This window comes from Trichomycterus rosablanca, chromosome 13 (genome assembly GCF_030014385.1).
Source record: "Trichomycterus rosablanca isolate fTriRos1 chromosome 13, fTriRos1.hap1, whole genome shotgun sequence".
NCBI lineage: Eukaryota > Metazoa > Chordata > Actinopteri > Siluriformes > Trichomycteridae > Trichomycterus > Trichomycterus rosablanca.
The window spans coordinates 878,764-901,121 of NC_086000.1; the positions used below are offsets into that span (position 1 = coordinate 878,764).

The 22,358-nt window shown below is 38.4% G+C and overlaps 2 protein-coding genes across 2 annotated transcripts; both read left to right on the forward strand.

Annotated features, from left to right (window-relative positions):
- The first annotated feature begins 5,480 nt into the window (after positions 1–5,480).
- On the forward strand, positions 5,481–9,366 carry LOC134325169 (E3 ubiquitin-protein ligase TRIM21-like). Its single transcript, XM_063007253.1, has 7 exons — positions 5,481–5,544; positions 6,349–6,905; positions 7,581–7,676; positions 7,758–7,991; positions 8,088–8,328; positions 8,450–8,476; positions 8,819–9,366. Exons 1-7 carry the CDS (start codon positions 5,481–5,483, stop codon positions 9,364–9,366), a joined length of 1,767 nt encoding a protein of 588 aa, XP_062863323.1.
- Positions 9,367–17,843: 8,477 nt separating this feature from the next.
- Positions 17,844–21,734, forward strand: LOC134325600 (E3 ubiquitin-protein ligase TRIM39-like). Its single transcript, XM_063007849.1, has 7 exons — positions 17,844–17,904; positions 18,715–19,271; positions 19,947–20,042; positions 20,124–20,357; positions 20,454–20,588; positions 20,812–20,842; positions 21,187–21,734. Exons 1-7 carry the CDS (start codon positions 17,844–17,846, stop codon positions 21,732–21,734), a joined length of 1,662 nt encoding a protein of 553 aa, XP_062863919.1.
- Positions 21,735–22,358: the final 624 nt, after the last annotated feature.

A 22,358-nucleotide genomic window follows, 5' to 3' on the forward strand; every position in this document is an offset into this window, starting at 1 on the left:
TGACCAGCTGATGAAGTTCAACAACTGCACTACTCCATCGTGCGTTCTGGTCATCAAACAGCTTGGACTCTTTCGCCGGCCTCGTTATATTCACAGGGGCTCCCGGAGAAAGCTTGTTTATTTTCGAAACGGTAACGCTATTCCGTCCTTCTGGTCAGCCGTGCGCACTGTCGCTCCGCAAACACGTCATCAGAGCACTGCTGCCTTGCACACTAGTAGCGGCGTCGTCTCCATGACAACGCTGTCCACGGAGTGGGATGGGAAACGCGGAGTGAATTCTGCACATGATCTTGTCCGCAATTACTCATTGAAGTTCAGACCTATTCATCTCAGGTGTGTTCAGCCTGACACATCGGCGCTCAGCTGGCCTGTCCGGGTACGCCCACTTCGCCGTAGAAGAGAGGGAGCGGTACAGTCAGACTCACTTCAATGCATCCCTTCAATGAAGCCTGCTTTCAGAGCCAGAGGTGTGATAGGCAGTAATTTGCAGAAAATATACTGTGCGTCTCCGTCGGAACTGGAGTATCGCTCTATTGTACAGATGGCACTTATAAATGCCCGTTCAATTTCAAACAAAACTTTTATGCTGAATGATTTTATTTCTTCTAAGGATCTTGATTTTATGTTTATAGTAGAGACGTGGATGAAGCCTGGTGAGAGCTGTCAACTCTCCGAACTGTGCCCACCAGATTATAGATGCTTTAATTGCCCAAAATTAATTGGGCGTGGGGGTGGACTTGCTGCTGTTTTTAAAAACAGTTTAAATTGTTCTCCTGTGTCTTTGGGGGTATTTGAAAGTTTTGAACTGCTGGCTTTTAAAGTTTTAAGTGATAACCCAGTGCTTTGTGTTGTAATTTATCGGCCACCTAAGACAAATGCATATTTTCTTTTAGAATTCTCGGAATTGTTGTCATCCATTGTACTTGACTTTGATAAGATTTTATTGTTAGGGGATTTTAACATGCATGTAGATGACAGTGCAAGTGGATGGTCCAAAGAATTCTTAGATACTGCTGAATCTTTTAATTTTGTGCAACATGTGTCAGGCCCAACCCATGTTCGTGGACATACTTTGGATTTGGTTTTTACTTTAGGGCTTAGTCTAAATTCTCTGTGGTCGGAAGATTTGGGAATTTCTGACCACAAATGCATTTGCTTTGAGTCTATCTTTCAGTCTAAAGCTGCAAATTCCAAACACATTAGATGCTCTCGGCTTTTTAATGAAGACACAGCGGCAACATTTTCAGCTATATTTAATGATTTATCTGCACCATTATTGCAGTCTGCAGATCTTACTGTTATGGCTGATTCTTTTAATGATTTATGTTTAACAGTTTTAGATGAGGTAGCTCCATTTAAGACCAGATCTAAATTAACAACTCTATCTCCTTGGTTAAACAGTGAAATTCTGGATCTCAAAAGGAAACGTAGACAGGCGGAGCGTAAATGGAAACAGTCCCAGCTTCAGGTGCACTACCTGTATATGAGGGATTTTATGGTGGTGTACAACAGTAAAGTTAAGGATGCAAGAGCTGCATATTTTAATAACTTAATTACTGTTAATAGGCATAGGCCAAGGTTCCTGTTTTCTACCATTGATTCTCTCATTAATGGTGTTGAGTTGAACAGGCAAGATTCAGACATTGGATGTGAACAGTTTTTAGAGTACTTTTTAAACAGAATCACTGAAATTAGAGCCAATATTTTTCCTCCTTCGGATTGTGTGGAAATTTGTCCTGTCAGCTATAACAGTGATATTTTAAATTGTTTTACCCCTATTTCTATGGATGAGCTAATGGGAATCGTGCAGTACCTGCAACCATCTTCTAGTTCATTTGATGTGATTCCTCCTAACTTTCTTAAAAAAGTTTTGAAATCAGTGGGTCCTCTTTTGCTAGCCATTGTGAACCTTTCTCTTAGTTCGGGCATTGTACCAACCTGTTTTAAAGTGGCAAGTGTACAGCCTCTTTTGAAGAAGCCAGGCCTTGACCCAAATGATTGTGCTAGCTTTAGACCCATTTCAAAACTTCCTTTTCTATCAAAAATCTTGGAGAAGGTTGTGTCTGATCAACTTCTGCACGCACTGGAAGAAAATAATGTCTTTGAAAAATTTCAGTCTGGTTTTCGAAAAAAGCACAGCACAGAAACTGCACTGGTGAGAATCTTAAATGATATTTTAATGCACTCAGATTCAGGGGAAATAACAGTGTTGGTTTTACTTGATCTTAGTGCAGCCTTTGATACAGTAGATCATGATATCCTAATAAACAGGCTCAGTGAATGGATTGGCATATCAGGATCAGCACTGGATTGGTTTCGGTCATTTTTATCCAATAGGAAATTTTCTGTTTCCATTGGAGATAAGATGTCCTTGAAGGCTGATTTTACCTGTGGGGTACCTCAGGGTTCTATTCTTGGCCCTGTTTTATTCTTATTATATATGCTCCCCCTGGGTAATTTAATTAGACGTTTTAATATTTCTTTTCATTTTTATGCAGACGATATGCAACTGTACCTCTCTGTTAAACGAAATGAATTCAGTGGATTAGGCAATCTAACTGAGTGCATTGCAGCTATCAAGAATTGGATGAATTATAATTTTCTTAAATTAAATGAGGACAAAACCGAAGTTCTAGTTGTTGGTCTAGACAACATACCCAGAGATTTGGAGATGGCCCTTGGTTCTCTCGTTTCAAGAATTAACACTTCCCCAAGAAATTTGGGTGTTGTGTTTGATTCTCACTTGCAATTTTCTGCCCATATAAATACGCTTGTTCAGTCTTGCTTCCTTCAGCTAAGAAATATTGCAAAGCTTAGACAGGTTTTGTCTTTTCAAGACTTGGAGAAAATCATCCATGCTTTTATTTCATCTCGACTGGATTACTGCAATGCTTTGTATACTTGCCTCAGTCAAGGAGCTGTGTCAAGACTCCAGATGGTTCAGAATGCAGCTGCTCGGCTTTTAACAAAAACTAGACGTAGAGACCACATCAGTCCAGTGCTGGCCTCACTTCATTGGTTGCCAGTAAAATTTAGGATAGATTTTAAAATTTTAGTTCTTACCTTTAAGGCTCTACATGGGGAAGCACCTGATTATATTTGTGAATTGCTGGTTCCTCACAAAAGTTGTAGGTCTTTGAGGTCATCTAATAAAGAGCTTCTGGTTGTGCCCCGTACCAAACAGAGGCGGAAAGGGGACTGTGCTTTTTCTGTCCAGGCTCCTAAATTATGGAATAGTCTCCCACTCGATATCAGACTCTCTGAGTCTACATTAACCTTCAAGAAAGGTCTTAAGACACATTTTTATTCATTAGCATTTCAGAGTAGTGATCTTAAGCAATGGGGCTGACGTTCTTTGGTAAAGTGTTTGTGTATGTATATGTGTGTATATATATGTATGTATGTGTAGTTAAAGTGCATTTAAAAAATTTTTATTTGTGCTATTGTATTAATGTTTTTATGTCACTGTGTAGCTTTTATGATTATTAATTTTTGTGTTTTTATTGTATTATACTTGACCGCATTGTAAAGCACTTTGTGGCTTGGTCCTAGAAAAGCGCTATATAAATAAACTTTACTTACTTACTTACTTACTGCTGCACACAAAGACAAACAGGACGATGCTGCACTGGACGATCTCACTGACCGGTCAGTCCTAATAAGTGAACTAGTGCAAAAGTTAGAATAGCAGTATTTTACTGTTAGTGCATTAAATCCTCATAGTCATATTGTTACTCGAGCAAACGCGGCTGGATTGTCTGTCTTAGGCTGTTGCAGGATGTTGTGAGGAAAATAAGGAGAAACGATTACCACAGAACGGCTTACACCCAAGCTTTAGAGAAAGAGCTGAAACTGTAATATGACTAGAGCAGTATAAAGGGAGACACACAGTCCTGTTCTTTGTTCTTCTGCTGATATTCTGCTGTAGGAACCCACGATGGTGCTAATAAATTGTATATTGTATATATACAAATGTATATTTATTTTGTTGATTATATAATTTGTAATAAAAAACATTGTGACACTTTTAAGAAAAGTGCAAAATAAAAGCATTTTTACTTGAGGTCCCAAGACTTTTTTATTATATATGTTATAATTTTTATTAAGTGTATTTTAAGTTTAGGAATAGAATATTTAAAAGTAATGCTTGTTCTTGTGTGATAAATAGTTTATATTAAATATTTAGATTAAATACAAACCACATTTTTGGAAAAGGTTTCTAAAATATCATCAGTATTTTAGTGCTTCACTGATCAACATCATTTTATTTTGTAAACATAAACACGTCCTTAAATACCTGCAACACACTCAGAAAACTGCTCAATGCTCTCAATGCTTTCTTTGCTATTAGTAATTCGGATCTTGTCCATTTTTATATTGAGTTTTGCTTTTTCTCTGTCAGTATGTATTACATTATAAGTGATTTAACTTTGTTTACAAAATTGAAGAGAATTTGGCAAATTTAAGATCCCCGAGTGTGAGTGTCCATACATTTAATATATGAGACACACCGGCTTAAACAAAGTGGCATTAATAGAATAATAATAATAATAATAAAACTGCTCTTCAGTAGATGTACTAACTACAGGCAGGAAGTGACGTCACACTAGTGACGTGAATGTGAACCTGGATCAGTCAGAACACGCTTCAACCAGGAACACTTCTCCTTAATCTGTACTGAATTTAATTACAGTTTCAGCAGAAAAAACAGCATAAAACAGCCAGTTCTGACACCCCAACAAGAGAGAAAAGGGTACGTACCTTAATTACTACTGAGTTATAGTGTAGAATGTGTACAGGTGAGTCTTTGTACAGGTAAAGTATGAACGGTGTCATTTCATACACTTCTGTAGCAGAAAGAACTTGATTATATAACTTTGTTTTTAACTCGTCCTTTAAAAAGAGAAATTTAACCTCAGTAACCAAACCTGTACATTAGTTTAGAGAAACAGAATATTAAATCCTGAACATTTAAAACACTGAACATTAAAAGTTACTTTAATAATGTTTTACACTTTGCTCATCACAATGCTGAACCTGTATTTCCACTTTTCTCTCCCCGCAGTTCTTGCCTGTACAAGCAGTGAATTCTTGTTGATGAATGAATCAGTTATTTTATTTGCTCAGTGATGTTTAGGTTAAGAGAAACCGAAAAATACATTTTATATTAGCTTTTATTACTTTAAAGTTTTCATCGCCATAGAAAAACAATGACATGACCAGTAGCGCTCCAGTAGAGATTCATTTGTGCAGCTCATTTAAAAGCAGCTTCAGCGTTTTTTTCTGTCTGTAAAAGTATTTATTTTAATATTGAGTGGAGCATAAACACTCTTACACACAACAGTAAGTAAACAATTATTATTGATTCATCAAATATTTAGACAAGGCTTAAACACATGAATGATGTTTTATATCGATATTGTGGGAACTAAGTGATGTGTTTTCCTGATTTAGGGATTAAAAAGCAGAAGGAGAAAAAAATGGCAGAATCATCATTACGACTAAAAAGACGCCGCACAGAAAGCATGGATGATCCACCTGAGTGTAAGTTTCACTGTTCATGTACAAGACATTTAGATTCAGAGTTTATCTTCTTTTTAGTTCCTTGTCTTTTAGACAGTTGGACAAAAATGTAAAGATTGGTTCAGAATCAACCTGCATTAATTCATCATAAAATCTGGTCTGATCTTCATCCAAATATTTAATCTACTTCAACTTATTTACTCATAATTATACTAAACAACAGAACTACAACAGAATCATTAAAAGAAAAATTGTTTTGTAAAACAGGTCAAATTTGAACCTAAATGAGTTGATGTGGCATCACCAGAAGAAAGTGAATCTTAGTAAAATCTGACAAATTCTGATAAACTAAAATGCTGAATATCAGATCATGTGAGTAATACAATAATTCAGGTCATTTCATTTATGTTCAAAAAGCTTTTTTGTAACTTCATTTCAACTGTATTTTGAAACATCCAGCGACTGCGAACACGAACTGTTGATCATTCATAGTAAATATGTTAAACATCTGTCCCAACTTTTTTGAGTGTGTTGCAGGCATGACATTTTTTCTTTCATATTAACAAACTACAATAAATTTCGTCAGTAAAAATACTGGAAATCTTTTCTTGCTACTTTTTATAGTTAAATAAAGATTTAAGAGAATTAAATCACAGATTCTTCTTTTTTGGAAATGGGGTTTGTGATATAAATGATAATATTTATAATTTTAATATAAATGAAAAGCAAAATTTCTACTTTCTGGGTGTTGAGGTGAAAGTCTACAGTTGTATAAAGTGTATAAATGATCTTTTGGTTCTTTTCTGTTTCTGTTAAATCTGTCAGTCACACGTGATTCCAGCAACATCCTGTCTGAAAATCAGCTGCTGTGTCTCATCTGTCTGGATGTGTTTACTGATCCAGTCACCACTCCATGTGGACACAACTTCTGCAGGAGCTGCCTTACACAACACTGGGATAAGAGTCCACAATGTCACTGTCCAATATGTAAAGAGAAATTCACCAAGAGACCTGAACTCAAGATCAATACAACACTGAGGGAGGTTGCTGATCACTTCAAGAAGAAAAGTGAAGTTGATAAACCTGAGGTTCCATGTGATGCCTGCACTGGAGAGAAGCAGAAAGCTCTGAGATCATGTCTGGATTGTGCTGTGACTTTCTGTGAGTCTCATCTAGAGCTTCACATTAATGTCCCAAATTATAAGAAACATAAACTCATAAATCCTGTGAAGAACCTGGAGGACTATAGATGTCAGAACCATGAGAAACCTTTAGAATGGTTCTGTAGAGATGATCAGATCTGTGTCTGTCAGTGGTGTATCAAGGCAGATCACAAGAACCACAACATCATTCCTATAGAGGAGGAGATTAATCATAAGAAGGTAAGAAACACTAAAGCTTCATCTACATGCCCGTGTCATGACAAAAAGCCTCTTTATAAATGCAGCAAGCTTTAAAATATCAGAACAATGACCACCACTCAGGGCCATTTGATGAGACACCATCAACAACTTAACCTGCAAAAAAAACCTTCTCATGGCTAACTCTGGTCAGTTCATGGTGTCTCCAGTGTTTGTTAGTGGACAAAGATATACCAGATTAAAGGAAAATATGAGAAGATTGTTTCAATGGACTCGCAGTCCTGCTCACCCTCAGTGAAATCAGTGAATCAGTGAATGCCTACAGCCTTCAGTACAGTAGTGAACAGGACACCAATCCTTTGTGTGGTCTTTCCACCCATGACACAGCCAATCACGTCTTTTTGTATGCCTGACTGGTTGACAGCACCAGTAGGGATTCAAATCTGGCTCCCTGAACCTGATTACCCAGGTTTCTTACTTAAAAGTTGTTCTTTTTCTTTGACTTTGTCTCTTAATTTAAATAATTTAAGTAAATAATGTGAAACTGAACAATAAAACAGTGCAATAATTCATTAAAACTGGATGTTTAAGTACAATTTGTAAAAAAAAATAATAATAATAATATCAGAAATAATGAAGTCTATATGAAACTTGAGGAAGGAATTTAATCTTTAAGACTCAGACTCTTCTTCTCAGACTCAGCTGGGTAAGACACAGACGGAGGTGCAGCAGATGATCCAGGATCGATTGAAAAAGATCAAAGAGATCAACCACTCAGTAGAGCTCAGCAAAGTGAGTAAATATAATGTAGTACACTTTATCAAAGGAAAATTTAAATAAATAATAGTTAAAATAAAATTCTTCTTCCTACAGAAAAACACAGAGAAAGAAAAATCTGACAGCATTAAAACCTTCACTGATCTGATTCACTCCATTGAGAAGAGTCAGACTGAGACGCTGAAGATGATGGAAGAGAAGCAGAAAGTCGTAGAGAATCAGGCTGAACGATTCATTAAAGATCTGCAGCAGGAAATTACTGAACTACAGAGGAGAGAAACTGAACTGGAGAAGCTTCTGAACACTGAGGAATATCTCAACCTTCTACAGGTCAGTACTCCTGTATCTCCTCAAAGCTGCTGTAGAACATCACTGAACATCCTTCACTTTACTGAGAAATTCCTCTTCTTTCCTGACCTGCTGTAGGATTATCCAACAATCTGCAGCCCTCCAACCACCAAGAACTGGACCGATATTAGTATCAACACTGATCCAGATGTGGAGACTCTGATAACATCTCTCTCTCAGCTTCAGAAAACTCTGGACGAGAAACTCAATAAAACTCTGGACGAGAAGCTCAATAAAACTCTGGATGAGAAACTCAATAAAACTCTGAATGAGAAGTTGAGAGAAACAGGTGAGAAGTTTCATGTTCCAGTGTTTAGACGTTGGTGGACAGTAAATGTAGTTCATGTGTTAAATGTTAAAGCTTTAGTAGATTCTGTGTTTACATTAAAATCACGTCTTTATAATCATATCAATGATTTTGTTGTAAACATTCTCCACAGAACTGAAGAGGATTCAGCAGTATGCAGGTACAGAGCAGCTTCTGTTCTTCTCTTTAATCATTCATTCATTTTCACTAACCACTTCATCCTGGTCAGGGTCACAGTGGCTAAACAGGAGCAAACATTCACCAGGGTACCAATCCATCACGGGGCAACACACACTCACACATTCACCCACTCACACACCATGGAAGATTGTAATAGCCAATGCACCTTCTGCATGTTATTGGAAGATACAATACCAGAAAGAGAACATACAAAATGCCTTACAGACGTAACTAACCTGTTAACAGATTTTATTCAGTACAATACAATCAATGATTTATTAATGATCTTATTTTCATATCACATACTGTGTGTTTATTTCAGTGGACGTGACTCTGGATCCTGACACAGCAAATCCTTATCTCGTTCTGTCTGATGATGGAAAACAAGTAACATGTGGAAACACAGAGCAGAATCTCCCCGACATCCCAAAAAGATTCACCAATTACTGCCTTATAATAGGAAAGCAGAGTTTCTCCTCAGGTAGATTTTACTTTGAGGTGCAGGTCAGTGGGAAGACCGAGTGGAGTTTAGGAGTCGCCAGAGAGTCTGTAAACAGGAAAGGTAGGATTACACTGAGACCTCAGGAAGGATTCTGGGCTGTGTTTCTGAGGAACAGGGATGAGTATAAAGCTTATGCTGGTTCCTCTGTCCTCCTCACTCTAAAAAAGAAACCTCAGAAGGTCGGAGTGTTTGTGGATTATGAGGAGGGTCTGGTCTCGTTTTATGATGTGGAGAACAGGGTTCATATCTACTCTTATACTGGTCAGATATTCACTAAGAAACTCTATCCATATTTCTGTCCATGTAATAATGATGGAGGTAAAAACTCAGCACCACTCATCATCACTCCTGTAATAAACACTGAATAAAATGTATTAATCATTAATCTCCTTTGCCGAGATAATCCATCCACCTCACAGGTGTGGCATATCAAGATGCTGATTAGACAGCATGATTATTGCACAGATGTGCCTTAGGCTGGCCACAATAAAAGGCCACTCTAAAATGTGCAGTTTTATCACACAGCACAATGACACAGATGTCGCAAGTTTTGAGGGAGCGTGCGGTTGGCATGCTGACCGCAGGAATGTCCACCAGAGCTGGCCTCACAAACGCAGACCACGTGTAACCACACCAGCCCAGGACCTCCACATCCAGCATCTTCACCTGCAAGATCGTCTCAGGGAAGCTCATCTGCATGCTCGTCGTCCTCATCGGGGTCTCCACCTGACTGCAGTTCATCGTCGTAACCGACTTGAGTGGGCAAATGCTCACATCCGATGGCGTCTGGCACGTTGGAGAGGTGTTCTCTTCACGTATGAATCCCGGTTTTCACTGTACAAGGCAGATGGCGTGTATGGCGTCGTGTGGGTGAGCAGTTTGCTGATGTCAGCGGTGTGAATCGAGACACAATTCCTGGAAGCTGAAAACATCCCAGTTCTTGCATGGTCAGCATACTCACCGGACATGTCACCCATTGAGCATGTCTGGGATGCTCTGGATCGGCGTATACGACGGCGTGTTCCAGTTCCTGCCGATATCCAGCAACTTTACACAGCCATTGAAGAGGAGTGGACCAACATTCCACAGGCCACAATCAACAACCTGATCAACTCTATGTGAAGGAGATGTGTTGCACTGCGTGAGGCAAATAGTGGTCACACCAGATACTGACCCCCCCAATACAGTAAAACTGCACATTTTAGAGTGGCCTTTTATTGTGGCCAGCTTAACACACCTGTGCAATAATCATGCTGTCTAATCAGTATCTTGATATGCCACACCTGTGAGGTGGATGGATTATCTCAGCAAAGGAGAAGTGCTCACTAACACAGATTTAGACACATCTGTGAACAATATTTGAGAGAAAAAGGCCTTTTGTGTACATAGACAAAGTCTTAGATTTTTGAGTTCAGCTCATAAAAAATGGGAGCAAAAACAAAAATGTTTTTGTTCAGTATATTCATCATGACAAACACATCATAAATTCATGATGTAACAGAGGTGGAAATGTGATGCTGCTGTCCCAACTTTTTTTTTTGAAGATGTTCAAAAACAAATATTTCATTGTTTTAATAAAAGTCGTGTTTGATGTTTGATTTTCTACTTTATTGTTTTTATTTACAAATCAATGCTTTAAGTTTTATTTCCTAATTTACATCCTGTCATATTTTCTTTAAAGTCAGGTTTGTATTTATTTCCAATATGTCTAATTAAAATGTTTAATTAAGAGTTTTACCTTAAAAATTTAGAGAAAGTACAGTTATAATAATGTAAAGCAAATTTGGGATCCCTGAGTGTGGCTATATAATATATACCACACACCAGCTTAAACACAGTGCCATTAATATAATAATAATAATAATAATAATAATAATGATAATGATAATAATAACAATAATAATAATAATGATAATAATAATAATAATAATGATAATAATAATAATAATAATAATAATAATAATGATAATATAAATAATATTTATAATAATACATTAATAATAATAATAATGAATGATAATAATAATGATGATGATAATAATAATAATAATATATAAACAATAATGATAATAATATTAATGATGATGATAATAATAACAATGATAATAATAATAATAATAATGTAAAAGTTTGAATTTTAATATTGAGCGGAGCAAAAACACTCGTTCTTGAGTTAAAATTACGTTGAAATTTTGAAATACCTTAATAGGCAGCATATTAAGGCATCTAGGATTTTGAACAGCCTTTTTCTCAGGAGCGCGCATAGGATGACAAAAAATGCTGTCTATGTAGAGAGCTCACTAGGTTTTCGAACACACCCCTCATGTTTTATATTGATTTTATTGGAACTAAGTGATGGGATTTTCTTAATCTAAGGATTAAAAAGCAGAATGGTCAAATCTTCACCACCACGACTAGGGAGAGGCAGCACAAACAGCATTTTTTACAGCGACAATTACACGCAATGGATTTTATGCAAATTAGGTGATGATGTCATTTAGCGACTTTTAGCGACTTTTAGGACAGCCAATAGCTACTTTCCTTATTGAGGAGTTGGCAACACTGATCACACATGCCATAACAAACAAACAAAAACAAAAAAAGCATTTCAGAGCTCCTAACCAGTGTCACCATCTGCGGCGCCATCTTAATCTAGAGCGTCAAATTAATTTCCCAAAAAATAAGAAACACAAACTAATAAATCCTGTGAAGAACCTGGAGAATTACATATGTCAGAAACATGAGAAACCTTTCGAACAGTTCTGTAGAGATGATCAGATCTGTGTCTGTCAGTTCTGCACTTTAGATGATCACAAGAACCACAACATTATTCCTATAGAGGAGGAGATTAATAATAAGAAGGTAAGAAACACTAGTAAAATAGTGTAAAATCAGTCTTTATGAAACACAAGGAAACAATTGAACATTTACTATTATCTTCTCAGACTCAGCTGGGTCAGACACAGACGGAGGTGCAGCAGATGATCCAGGATCGAATGAAGAAGATCAAAGAGATCAACCACTCAGTAGAGCTCAGCAAAGTGAGTAAATATAATGTAGTACACTTTAACAAATAACATTAAAATAAATAATTATTAAAATAAAATTCTTCTTCCTACAGAAAAACACAGAGAAAGAAAAATCTGACAGCATTAAAACCTTCACTGATCTGATTCACTCCATTGAGAAGAGTCAGACTGAGACGCTGAAGATGATGGAAGAGAAGCAGAAAGTCGTAGAGAATCAGGCTGAACGATTCATTAAAGATCTGGAGCAGGAAATCACTGAACTACAGAGGAGAGAAACTGAACTGGAGAAGCTTCTGAACACTGAGGAACATCTCAAACTCCTACAGGTCAGTGTTCCTCTATCTGCTCAGTGTCCCTCTATCTGTCAGTGTTCCTCTATCTGTCAGTGTTCCTCTATCTGTCAGTGTTCCTCTATCTGTCAGTGTTCCACTATCTGCTCAGTGTTCCTCTATCTGTCAGTGTTCCTCTATCTGTCAGTGTTCCTCTATCTGTCAGTGTTTCTCTATCTGTCAGTGTTCCTCTATCTGCTCAGTGTTCCTCTATCTGCTCAGTGTTCCTCTATCTGTCAGTGTTTCTCTATCTGTCAGTGTTCCTCTATCTGTCAGTGTTTCTCTATCTGTCAGTGTTCCTCTATCTGCTCAGTGTTCCTCTATCTGCTCAGTGTTCCTCTATCTGTCAGTGTTCCTCTATCTGTCAGTGTTCCTCTATCTGTCAGTGTTCTTCTATCTGTCGGTGTTCCTCTATCTGTCAGTGTTCCTCTATCTACTCAGTGTTCCACTATCTGCTCAGTGTTCCTCTATCTGTCAGTGTTCCTCTATCTGTCAGTGTTCTTCTATCTGTCAGTGTTCCTCTATCTACTCAGTGTTCCACTATCTGCTCAGTGTTCCACTATCTGCTCAGTGTTCCTCTATCTGTCAGTGTTCTTCTATCTGTCAGTGTTCCTCTATCTGTCAGTGTTCCTCTATCTGCTCAGTGTTCTTCTATCTGTCAGTGTTCTTCTATCTGTCGGTGTTCCTCTATCTGTCAGTGTTCCTCTATCTACTCAGTGTTCCTCTATCTGTCAGTGTTCTTCTATCTGTCAGTGTTCCTCTATCTGTCAGTGTTCCTCTATCTGCTCAGTGTTCTTCTATCTGTCAGTGTTCTTCTATCTGTCGGTGTTCCTCTATCTGTCAGTGTTCCACTATCTGCTCAGTGTTCCTTTATCTGTCAGTGTTCTTCTATCTGTGTGTTCTTCTATCTGCTCAGTGTTCCACTATCTGCTCAGTGTTCCTCTATCTGTCAGTGTTCTTCTATCTGTCAGTGTTCCTCTATCTGTCAGTGTTCTTCTATCTGCTCAGTGTTCCTCTATCTGTCAGTGTTCCACTATCTGTCAGTGTTCTTCTATCTGTGTGTTCTTCTATCTGCTCAGTGTTCCACTATCTGCTCAGTGTTCCTCTATCTGTCAGTGTTCCTCTATCTGCTCAGTGTTCCTCTATCTGTCAGTGTTTCTCTATCTGTCAGTGTTCCTCTATCTGTCAGTGTTTCTCTATCTGTCAGTGTTCCTCTATCTGCTCAGTGTTCCTCTATCTGCTCAGTGTTCCTCTATCTGTCAGTGTTCCTCTATCTGTCAGTGTTCCTCTATCTGTCAGTGTTCTTCTATCTGTCGGTGTTCCTCTATCTGTCAGTGTTCCTCTATCTACTCAGTGTTCCACTATCTGCTCAGTGTTCCTCTATCTGTCAGTGTTCCTCTATCTGTCAGTGTTCTTCTATCTGTCAGTGTTCCTCTATCTACTCAGTGTTCCACTATCTGCTCAGTGTTCCACTATCTGCTCAGTGTTCCTCTATCTGTCAGTGTTCTTCTATCTGTCAGTGTTCCTCTATCTGTCAGTGTTCCTCTATCTGCTCAGTGTTCTTCTATCTGTCAGTGTTCTTCTATCTGTCGGTGTTCCTCTATCTGTCAGTGTTCCTCTATCTACTCAGTGTTCCTCTATCTGTCAGTGTTCTTCTATCTGTCAGTGTTCCTCTATCTGTCAGTGTTCCTCTATCTGCTCAGTGTTCTTCTATCTGTCAGTGTTCTTCTATCTGTCGGTGTTCCTCTATCTGTCAGTGTTCCACTATCTGCTCAGTGTTCCTTTATCTGTCAGTGTTCTTCTATCTGTGTGTTCTTCTATCTGCTCAGTGTTCCACTATCTGCTCAGTGTTCCTCTATCTGTCAGTGTTCTTCTATCTGTCAGTGTTCCTCTATCTGTCAGTGTTCTTCTATCTGCTCAGTGTTCCTCTATCTGTCAGTGTTCCACTATCTGTCAGTGTTCTTCTATCTGTGTGTTCTTCTATCTGCTCAGTGTTCCACTATCTGCTCAGTGTTCCTCTATCTGTCAGTGTTCTTCTATCTGTCAGTGTTCCTCTATCTGTCAGTGTTCTTCTATCTGCTCAGTGTTCCTCTATCTGTCAGTGTTCTTCTATCTGCTCAGTGTTCCTCTATCTGTCAGTGTTCCTCTATCTGTCAGTGTTCTTCTATCTGTCAGTGTTCCTCTATCTGTCAGTGTTCTTCTATCTGCTCAGTGTTCCTCTATCTGTCAGTGTTCCACTATCTGCTCAGTGTTCCTCTATCTGTCAGTGTTCTTCTATCTGCTCAGTGTTCCTCTATCTGTCAGTGTTCTTCTATCTGTCAGTGTTCCTCTATCTGTCAGTGTTCTTCTATCTGCTCAGTGTTCCTCTATCTGTCAGTGTTCCACTATCTGCTCAGTGTTCCTCTATCTGTCAGTGTTCTTTTATCTGTCAGTGTTCTTCTATCTGCTCAGTGTTCCACTATCTGCTCAGTGTTCCTCTATCTGTCAGTGTTCTTCTATCTGTCAGTGTTCCTCTATCTGTCAGTGTTCCTCTATCTGCTCAGTGTTCTTCTATCTGTCAGTGTTTCTCTATCTGTCAGTGTTGTTCTATCTGCTCAGTGTTCCTCTATCTGTCAGTGTTCCTCTATCTGCTTAATGCTGCTGTAAGACATCACTGAACATCTTTCACTATACTGAGAACTTTCTCCTCTTTCCTAATCTGCAGCCCACCAACCACCAAGAACTGGACCGATATTAGTATCAACACTGATCCAGATGTGGAGACTCTGAGAACATCTCTCTCTCAGCTTCAGAAAACTCTGAACGAGAAATTCAATAAAACTCTGGATGAGAAGTTGAGAGACACAGGTGAGCAGTTTCATGTTCCAGTGTTTAGATGTTGGTGGACAGTAAATGTAGTTCATGTCTTAAATGTTAAAGCTTTAGTAGATTCTGTGTTTACATTAAAATCACATCTTTATAATCATATCAATGATTTTGTTGTAAACATTCTCCACAGAACTGAAGAGGATTCAGCAGTATGCAGGTACAGAGCAGCTTCTGTTCTTCTCTTTAATCATTCATTCATTTTCACTAACCACTTCATCCTGGTCAGGGTCACAGTGGCTAAACAGGAGCAAACATTCACCAGGGTACCAATCCATCACGGGGCAACACACACTCACACATTCACCCACTCACACACCATGGAAGATTGTAATAGCCAATGTTTACCAATAATTATAATATTAATACAAACCACATTTTTGGAAAAGGTTTCTAAAATCTCATCAGTATTTTAGTGCTTCACTGATCAACATCATTTTATTTTGTAAACATAAACACGTCCTTAAATACCTGCAACACACTCAGAAAACTGCTCAATGCTCTCAATGCTTTCTTTTTTATTAATAATGCAGATCTTGTCCATTTATATATTGAGTTTTGCTTTTTTCTCTGTCAGTATGTATTTCCTTATAAGTGCTTTAACTTTGTTTAGAAATTTGAAGAGAGTTTGGCAAATTTAAGATCCCTGAGTGTGAGTGTCCATACATTTAATATATGAGACACACCCACTTAAACAAAGAGCCATTAATATAATAATAATAATACACCTGCTTCAGTAGATCTACTAACTACAGGGAGGAAGTGACGTCATGTAACCCACAGTGGTAGGAAAATCTACGGGTCACCTTACAACACTGATGTATAATTATACTTGGGGATGCAGCGGAATGGTCAGTAAAATACCGAGTCAGGAATTTACGAATTTCACAAGTATTTTATTGCACATAAAAAGACAACACTTAAAACATCAAGTCCATCACAGTCCCTTGAGTCTTGGTGATACCAGTGGGTGAGGAAGGAGAGGGTGGGCTTGTTCCAAAGTCCAAATTCATGAAACAACAGACCCAGTCCAATATATTCCACAAAACTGCCACTAAAAGGAAGAGGGGGAAAATGAAGCACAGTTACATAGAAGCAACAATCCACATGAAAACCTATACTAGTTTGACAGACACTGCACCTGTGTTGTAACACACAAATACACTCAATTCATATACAAAGTTAATCAATCGATAATACACGCTGCCAAAAATAATAAATTACACTACCACAAAGCAATCCAAAAGAGAAAAAGACATATCCACTAGTATAAGTGTCATAGGACATTCTACTATGGTTAAAAATTAATTTATAAAAAGACTCAAGTCACTAGTGGGGCGGTTTAAATCTAAAACTTTAAAATACGGAAAGCTCAGGCATGCTACACAAACACAGCTCCTATTTTCCACACATTTAAGAGAGCACTGTTTGTTTGTAGTACTCTGCATGCAGCTCCCCTCCCTGCTTCCGGTGTCCTGCTGCCCCCTGCTTCCGGTGTCCTGCTGCCCCCTGCTTCCGGTGTCCTGCTGCCCCCTGCTGCCCCCTAAATCTAAAACTTTAGGGGGCAGCTCCCCTCCCTGCTTCCGCTGTCCTGCTGCCCCCTGCTTCCGGCTCATCCACACGCCCTTTTCAATTGTTCCACCATCCGCCCGTTCCTATCATCCTTCAGCAGTCAACTCTCATCTAGGTGTCGCCAATTAAACCCACAAATCACATTTCCCAACCTCTTGCTACACCTACGATTTGTCACCCGTGACAGTCACACTAGTGACATGAATGTAAACCTGGATCAGTCAGAACACGTTTCAGCCAGGAACACTTCTCCTTAATCTGTACTGAATTTAATTACAGTTTCAGCAGAAAAAACAGCATAAAACAGCCAGTTCTGACACCCCAACAAGAGAGAAAAGGGTACGTACCTTAATTACTACTGATTTATAGTGTAGAATGTGTACAGGTGAGTCTTTGTACAGGTAAAGTATGAACTGTGTCATTTCATACACTTCTGTAGCAGAAGGAACTTGATTATATAACTTTGTTTTTAACTCGTCCTTTAAAAAGAGAAATTTTACCTCAGTAACCAAACCTGTACATTAGTTTAGAGAAACAGAATATTAAATCCTGAACATTTAAAACACTGAACATTAAAAGTTACTTTAATAATGTTTTACACTTTGCTCGTCACAATGCTGAACCTGTATTTCCACTTTTCGCTACTTGTCTGTACAAGCAGTGATTTCTTGTTGATGAATAAATCAGTTCTTTTATTTGCTCGGTGATGTTCAGGTTAAGAGAAACAATAAGTTTTATCAGCTTTTATCAATTTAAAGTTTTCATCGCCATAGAAAAACAATGACATGATCAGTAGTGCTCCAGTAGAGATTAATTTGTGCAGCTCATTTAAAAGCAGCTTCAGCGTTTTTTTCTGTCTGTAAAAGTATTTATTTTAATATTGAGTGGAGCATAAACACTCTTACACACAACAGTCAGTAAACAATTATTATTGATTCATCAAATATTTAGACAAGGCTTAAACACACGAATGATGTTTTATATCGATATTGTGAGAACTAAGTGATGTGTTTTCCTGATTTAGGGATTAAAAAGCAGAAGGAGAAAAAAATGGCAGAATCATCACGACTAAAAAGACGCCGCACAGAAAGCATGGATGATCCACCTGAGTGTAAGTTTCACTGTTCATGTACAAGACATTTAGATTCAGAGTTTATCTTCTTTTTAGTTCCTTGTCTTTTAGACAGTTGGACAAAAATGTAAAGATTGGTTCAGAATCAACCTGCATTAATTCATCATAAAATCTGGTCTGATCTTCATCCAAATATTTAATCTACTTAAACTTATTCACTCATAATTATTCTAAACAACAGAACTACAACAGAATCATTAAAAGAAAAAGTGTTTTGTAAAACAGGTCAGAGTCCAAATTTGAACCTAAATGAGTTGCTGTGGCATCACCAGAAGAAAGTGAATCTTAGTCAAATCTGACAAATTCTGATAAACTAAAATGCTGAATATCAGATCATGTGAGTAATGCAATAATTCAGGTCATTTCAAATATGTTCAAAAAGCTTTTTTGTAACTTCATTTCAACTGTATTTTGAAACATCCAGCGACTGCGACCACGAACTGTTGATCATTCATAGTAAATATGTTAAACATCTGTCCCAACTTTTTTGAGTGTGTTGCAGGCATGACATTTTTTCTTTCATATTAACAAACTACAATAAATTTCGTCAGTAAAAATACTGGAAATCTTTTCTTGCTACTTTTTATAGTTAAATAAAGATTTAAGAGAATTAAATCACAGATTCTTCTTTTTTGGAAATGGGGTTTGTGATATAAATGATAATATTTATAATTTTAATATAAATGAAAGCAAAATTTCTACTTTCTGGGTGTTGAGGTGAAAGTCTACAGTTGTATAAAGTGTATAAATGATCTTTTGGTTCTTTTCTGTTTCTGTTAAATCTGTCAGTCACACGTGATTCCAGCAACATCCTGTCTGAAAATCAGCTGCTGTGTCTCATCTGTCTGGATGTGTTTACTGATCCAGTCACGACTCCATGTGGACACAACTTCTGCAGGAGCTGCCTTACACAACACTGGGATAAGAGTCCACAATGTCACTGTCCAATATGTAAAGAGAAATTCACCAAGAGACCTGAACTCAAGATCAATACAACACTGAGGGAGGTTGCTGATCACTTCAAGAAGAAAAGTGAAGTTGATAAACCTGAGGTTCCATGTGATGCCTGCACTGGAGAGAAGCAGAAAGCTCTGAAATCATGTCTGGACTGTGCTGTGACTTTCTGTGAGTCTCATCTAGAGCTTCACATTAATGTCCCAAATTATAAGAAACATAAACTCATAAATCCTGTGAAGAACCTGGAGGACTATAGATGTCAGAAACATGAGAAACCTTTAGAATGGTTCTGTAGAGATGATCAGATCTGTGTCTGTCAGTGGTGTATCGAGGCAGATCACAAGAACCACAACATCATTCCTATAGAGGAGGAGATTAATCATAAGAAGGTAAGAAACACTAAAGCTTCATCTACACGCCCGTGTCATGAGAAAAAGCCTCTTAATAAATGCAGCAAGCTTTAAAATATCAGAACAATGACCCCCACTCAGGGCCATTTGATGAGACACCATCAACAACTTAACCTGCAAAAAAAACCTTCTCATGGCTAACTCTGGTCAGTTCATGGTGTCTCCAGTGTTTGTTAGTGGACAAAGATATACCAGATTAAAGGAAAATATGAGAAGATTGTTTCAATGGACTCGCAGTCCTGCTCACCCTCAGTGAAATCAGTGAATCAGTGAATGCCTACAGCCTTCAGTACAGTAGTGAACAGGACACCAATCCTTTGTGTGGTCTTTCCACCCATGACACAGCCAATCACGTCTTTTTGTATGCCTGACTGGTTGACAGCACCAGTAGGGATTCAAATCTGGCTCCCTGAACCTGATTACCCAGGTTTCTTACTTAAAAGTTGTTCTTTTTCTTTGACTTTGTCTCTTAATTTAAATAATTTAAGTAAATAATGTGAAACTGAACAATAAAACAGTGCAATAATTCATTAAAACTGGATGTTTAAGTACAATTTGTAAAAAAAAAAAAAAATAATAATATCAGAAATAATGAAGTCTATATGAAACTTGAGGAAGGAATTTAATCTTTAAGACTCAGACTCTTCTTCTCAGACTCAGCTGGGTAAGACACAGACGGAGGTGCAGCAGATGATCCAGGATCGATTGAAAAAGATCAAAGAGATCAACCACTCAGTAGTGCTCAGCAAAGTGAGTAAATATAATGTAGTACACTTTAACAAAGGAACATTAAAATTAATAATAGTTAAAATAAAATTCTTCTTCCTACAGAAATACACAGAGAAAGAAAAATCTGACAGCATTAAAACCTTCACTGATCTTATTCACTCCATTGAGAAGAGTCAGACTGAGACGCTGAAGATGATGGAAGAGAAGCAGAAAGTCGTAGAGAATCAGGCTGAACGATTCATTAAAGATCTGGAGCAGGAAATCACTGAACTACAGAGGAGAGAAACTGAACTGGAGAAGCTTCTGAACACTGAGGAACACCTCAACCTTCTACAGGTCAGTGCTCCTGTATCTCCTCAAAGCTGCTGTAGAACATCACTGAACATCTTTCACTTTACTGAGAAATTCCTCTTCTTTCCTGACCTGCTGTAGGATTATCCAACAATCTGCAGCCCTCCAACCACCAAGAACTGGACCGATATTAGTATCAACACTGATCCAGATGTGGAGACTCTGATAACATCTCTCTCTCAGCTTCAGAAAACTCTGGACGAGAAACTCAATAAAACTCTGGACGAGAAGCTCAATAAAACTCTGAATGTGAAGCTTAATAAAACTCTGAATGAGAAGTTGAGAGAAACCGGTGAGCAGTTTCATGTTCCAGTGTTTAGACGTTGGTGGACAGTAAATGTAGTTCATGTCTTAAATGTTAAAGCTTTAGTAGATTCTGTGTTTACATTAAAATCACGTCTTTATAATCATATCAATGATTTTGTTGTAAACAGTCTCCACAGAACTGAAGAGGATTCAGCAGTATGCAGGTACAGAGCAGCTTCTGTTCTTCTCTTTAATCATTCATTCATTTTCACTAACCACTTCATCCTGGTCAGGGTCACAGTGGCTAAACAGGAGCAAACATTCACCAGGGTACCAATCCATCACGGGGCAACACACACTCACACATTCACTCACTCACACACCATGGAAGATTGTAATAGCCAATGCACCTTCTGCATGTTATTGGAAGATACAATACCAGAAAGAGAACATACAAAATGCCTTACAGACATGTAACTAATCTGTTAACAGATTTTATTCAGTACAATACAATCAATGATTTATTAATGATCTTATTTTCATATCACATACTGTGTGTTTATTTCAGTGGACGTGACTCTGGATCCTGACACAGCAAATCCTTATCTCGTTCTGTCTGATGATGGAAAACAAGTAACATGTGGAAACACAGAGCAGAATCTCCCCGACATCCCAAAAAGATTCACCAATTACTGCCTTATAATGGGAAAGCAGAGTTTCTCCTCAGGTAGATTTTACTTTGAGGTGCAGGTCAGTGGGAAGACCGAGTGGAGTTTAGGAGTCGCCAGAGAGTCTGTAAACAGGAAAGGTAGGATTACACTGAGACCTCAGGAAGGATTCTGGGCTGTGTTTCTGAGGAACAGGGATGAGTATAAAGCTTATGCTGGTTCCTCTGTCCTCCTCACTCTAAAAAAGAAACCTCAGAAGGTCGGAGTGTTTGTGGATTATGAGGAGGGTCTGGTCTCATTTTATGATGTGGAGAACAGGGTTCATATCTACTCTTATACTGGTCAGATATTCACTAAGAAACTCTATCCATATTTCTGTCCTAGTAATAAAGATGGAGGTAAAAACTCAGCACCACTCATCATCACTCCTGTAATAAACACTGAATAAAATGTATTAATCATTAATCTCCTTTGCCGAAATAATCCATCCACCTCACAGGTGTGGCATATCAAGATGCTGATTAGACAGCATGATTATTGCATAGATGTGCCTTAGGCTGGCCACAATAAAAGGCCACTCTAAAATGTGCAGTTTTATCACACAGCACAATGACACAGATGTCGCAAGTTTTGAGGGAGCGTGCGGTTGGCATGCTGACCGCAGGAATGTCCACCAGAGCTGGCCTCACAAACGCAGACCATGTGTAACCACACCAGCCCAGGACCTCCACATCCAGCATCTTCACCTGCAAGATCGTCTCAGGGAAGCTCATCTGCATGCTCGTCGTCCTCATCGGGGTCTCCACCTGACTGCAGTTCATCGTCGTAACCGACTTGAGTGGGCAAATGCTCACATCCGATGGCGTCTGGCACGTTGGAGAGGTGTTCTCTTCACGTATGAATCCCGGTTTTCACTGTACAGGGAAGATGGCAGACTGTGTGTATGGCGTCGTGTGGGTGAGCGGTTTGCTGATGTCAGCGGTGTGAATCGAGTGGCCCATGGTGGCGGTGGGGTCATGGTATGGGTGGGCGTATGTTATGGACGACGAACACAGGTGTATTTTATTGATGG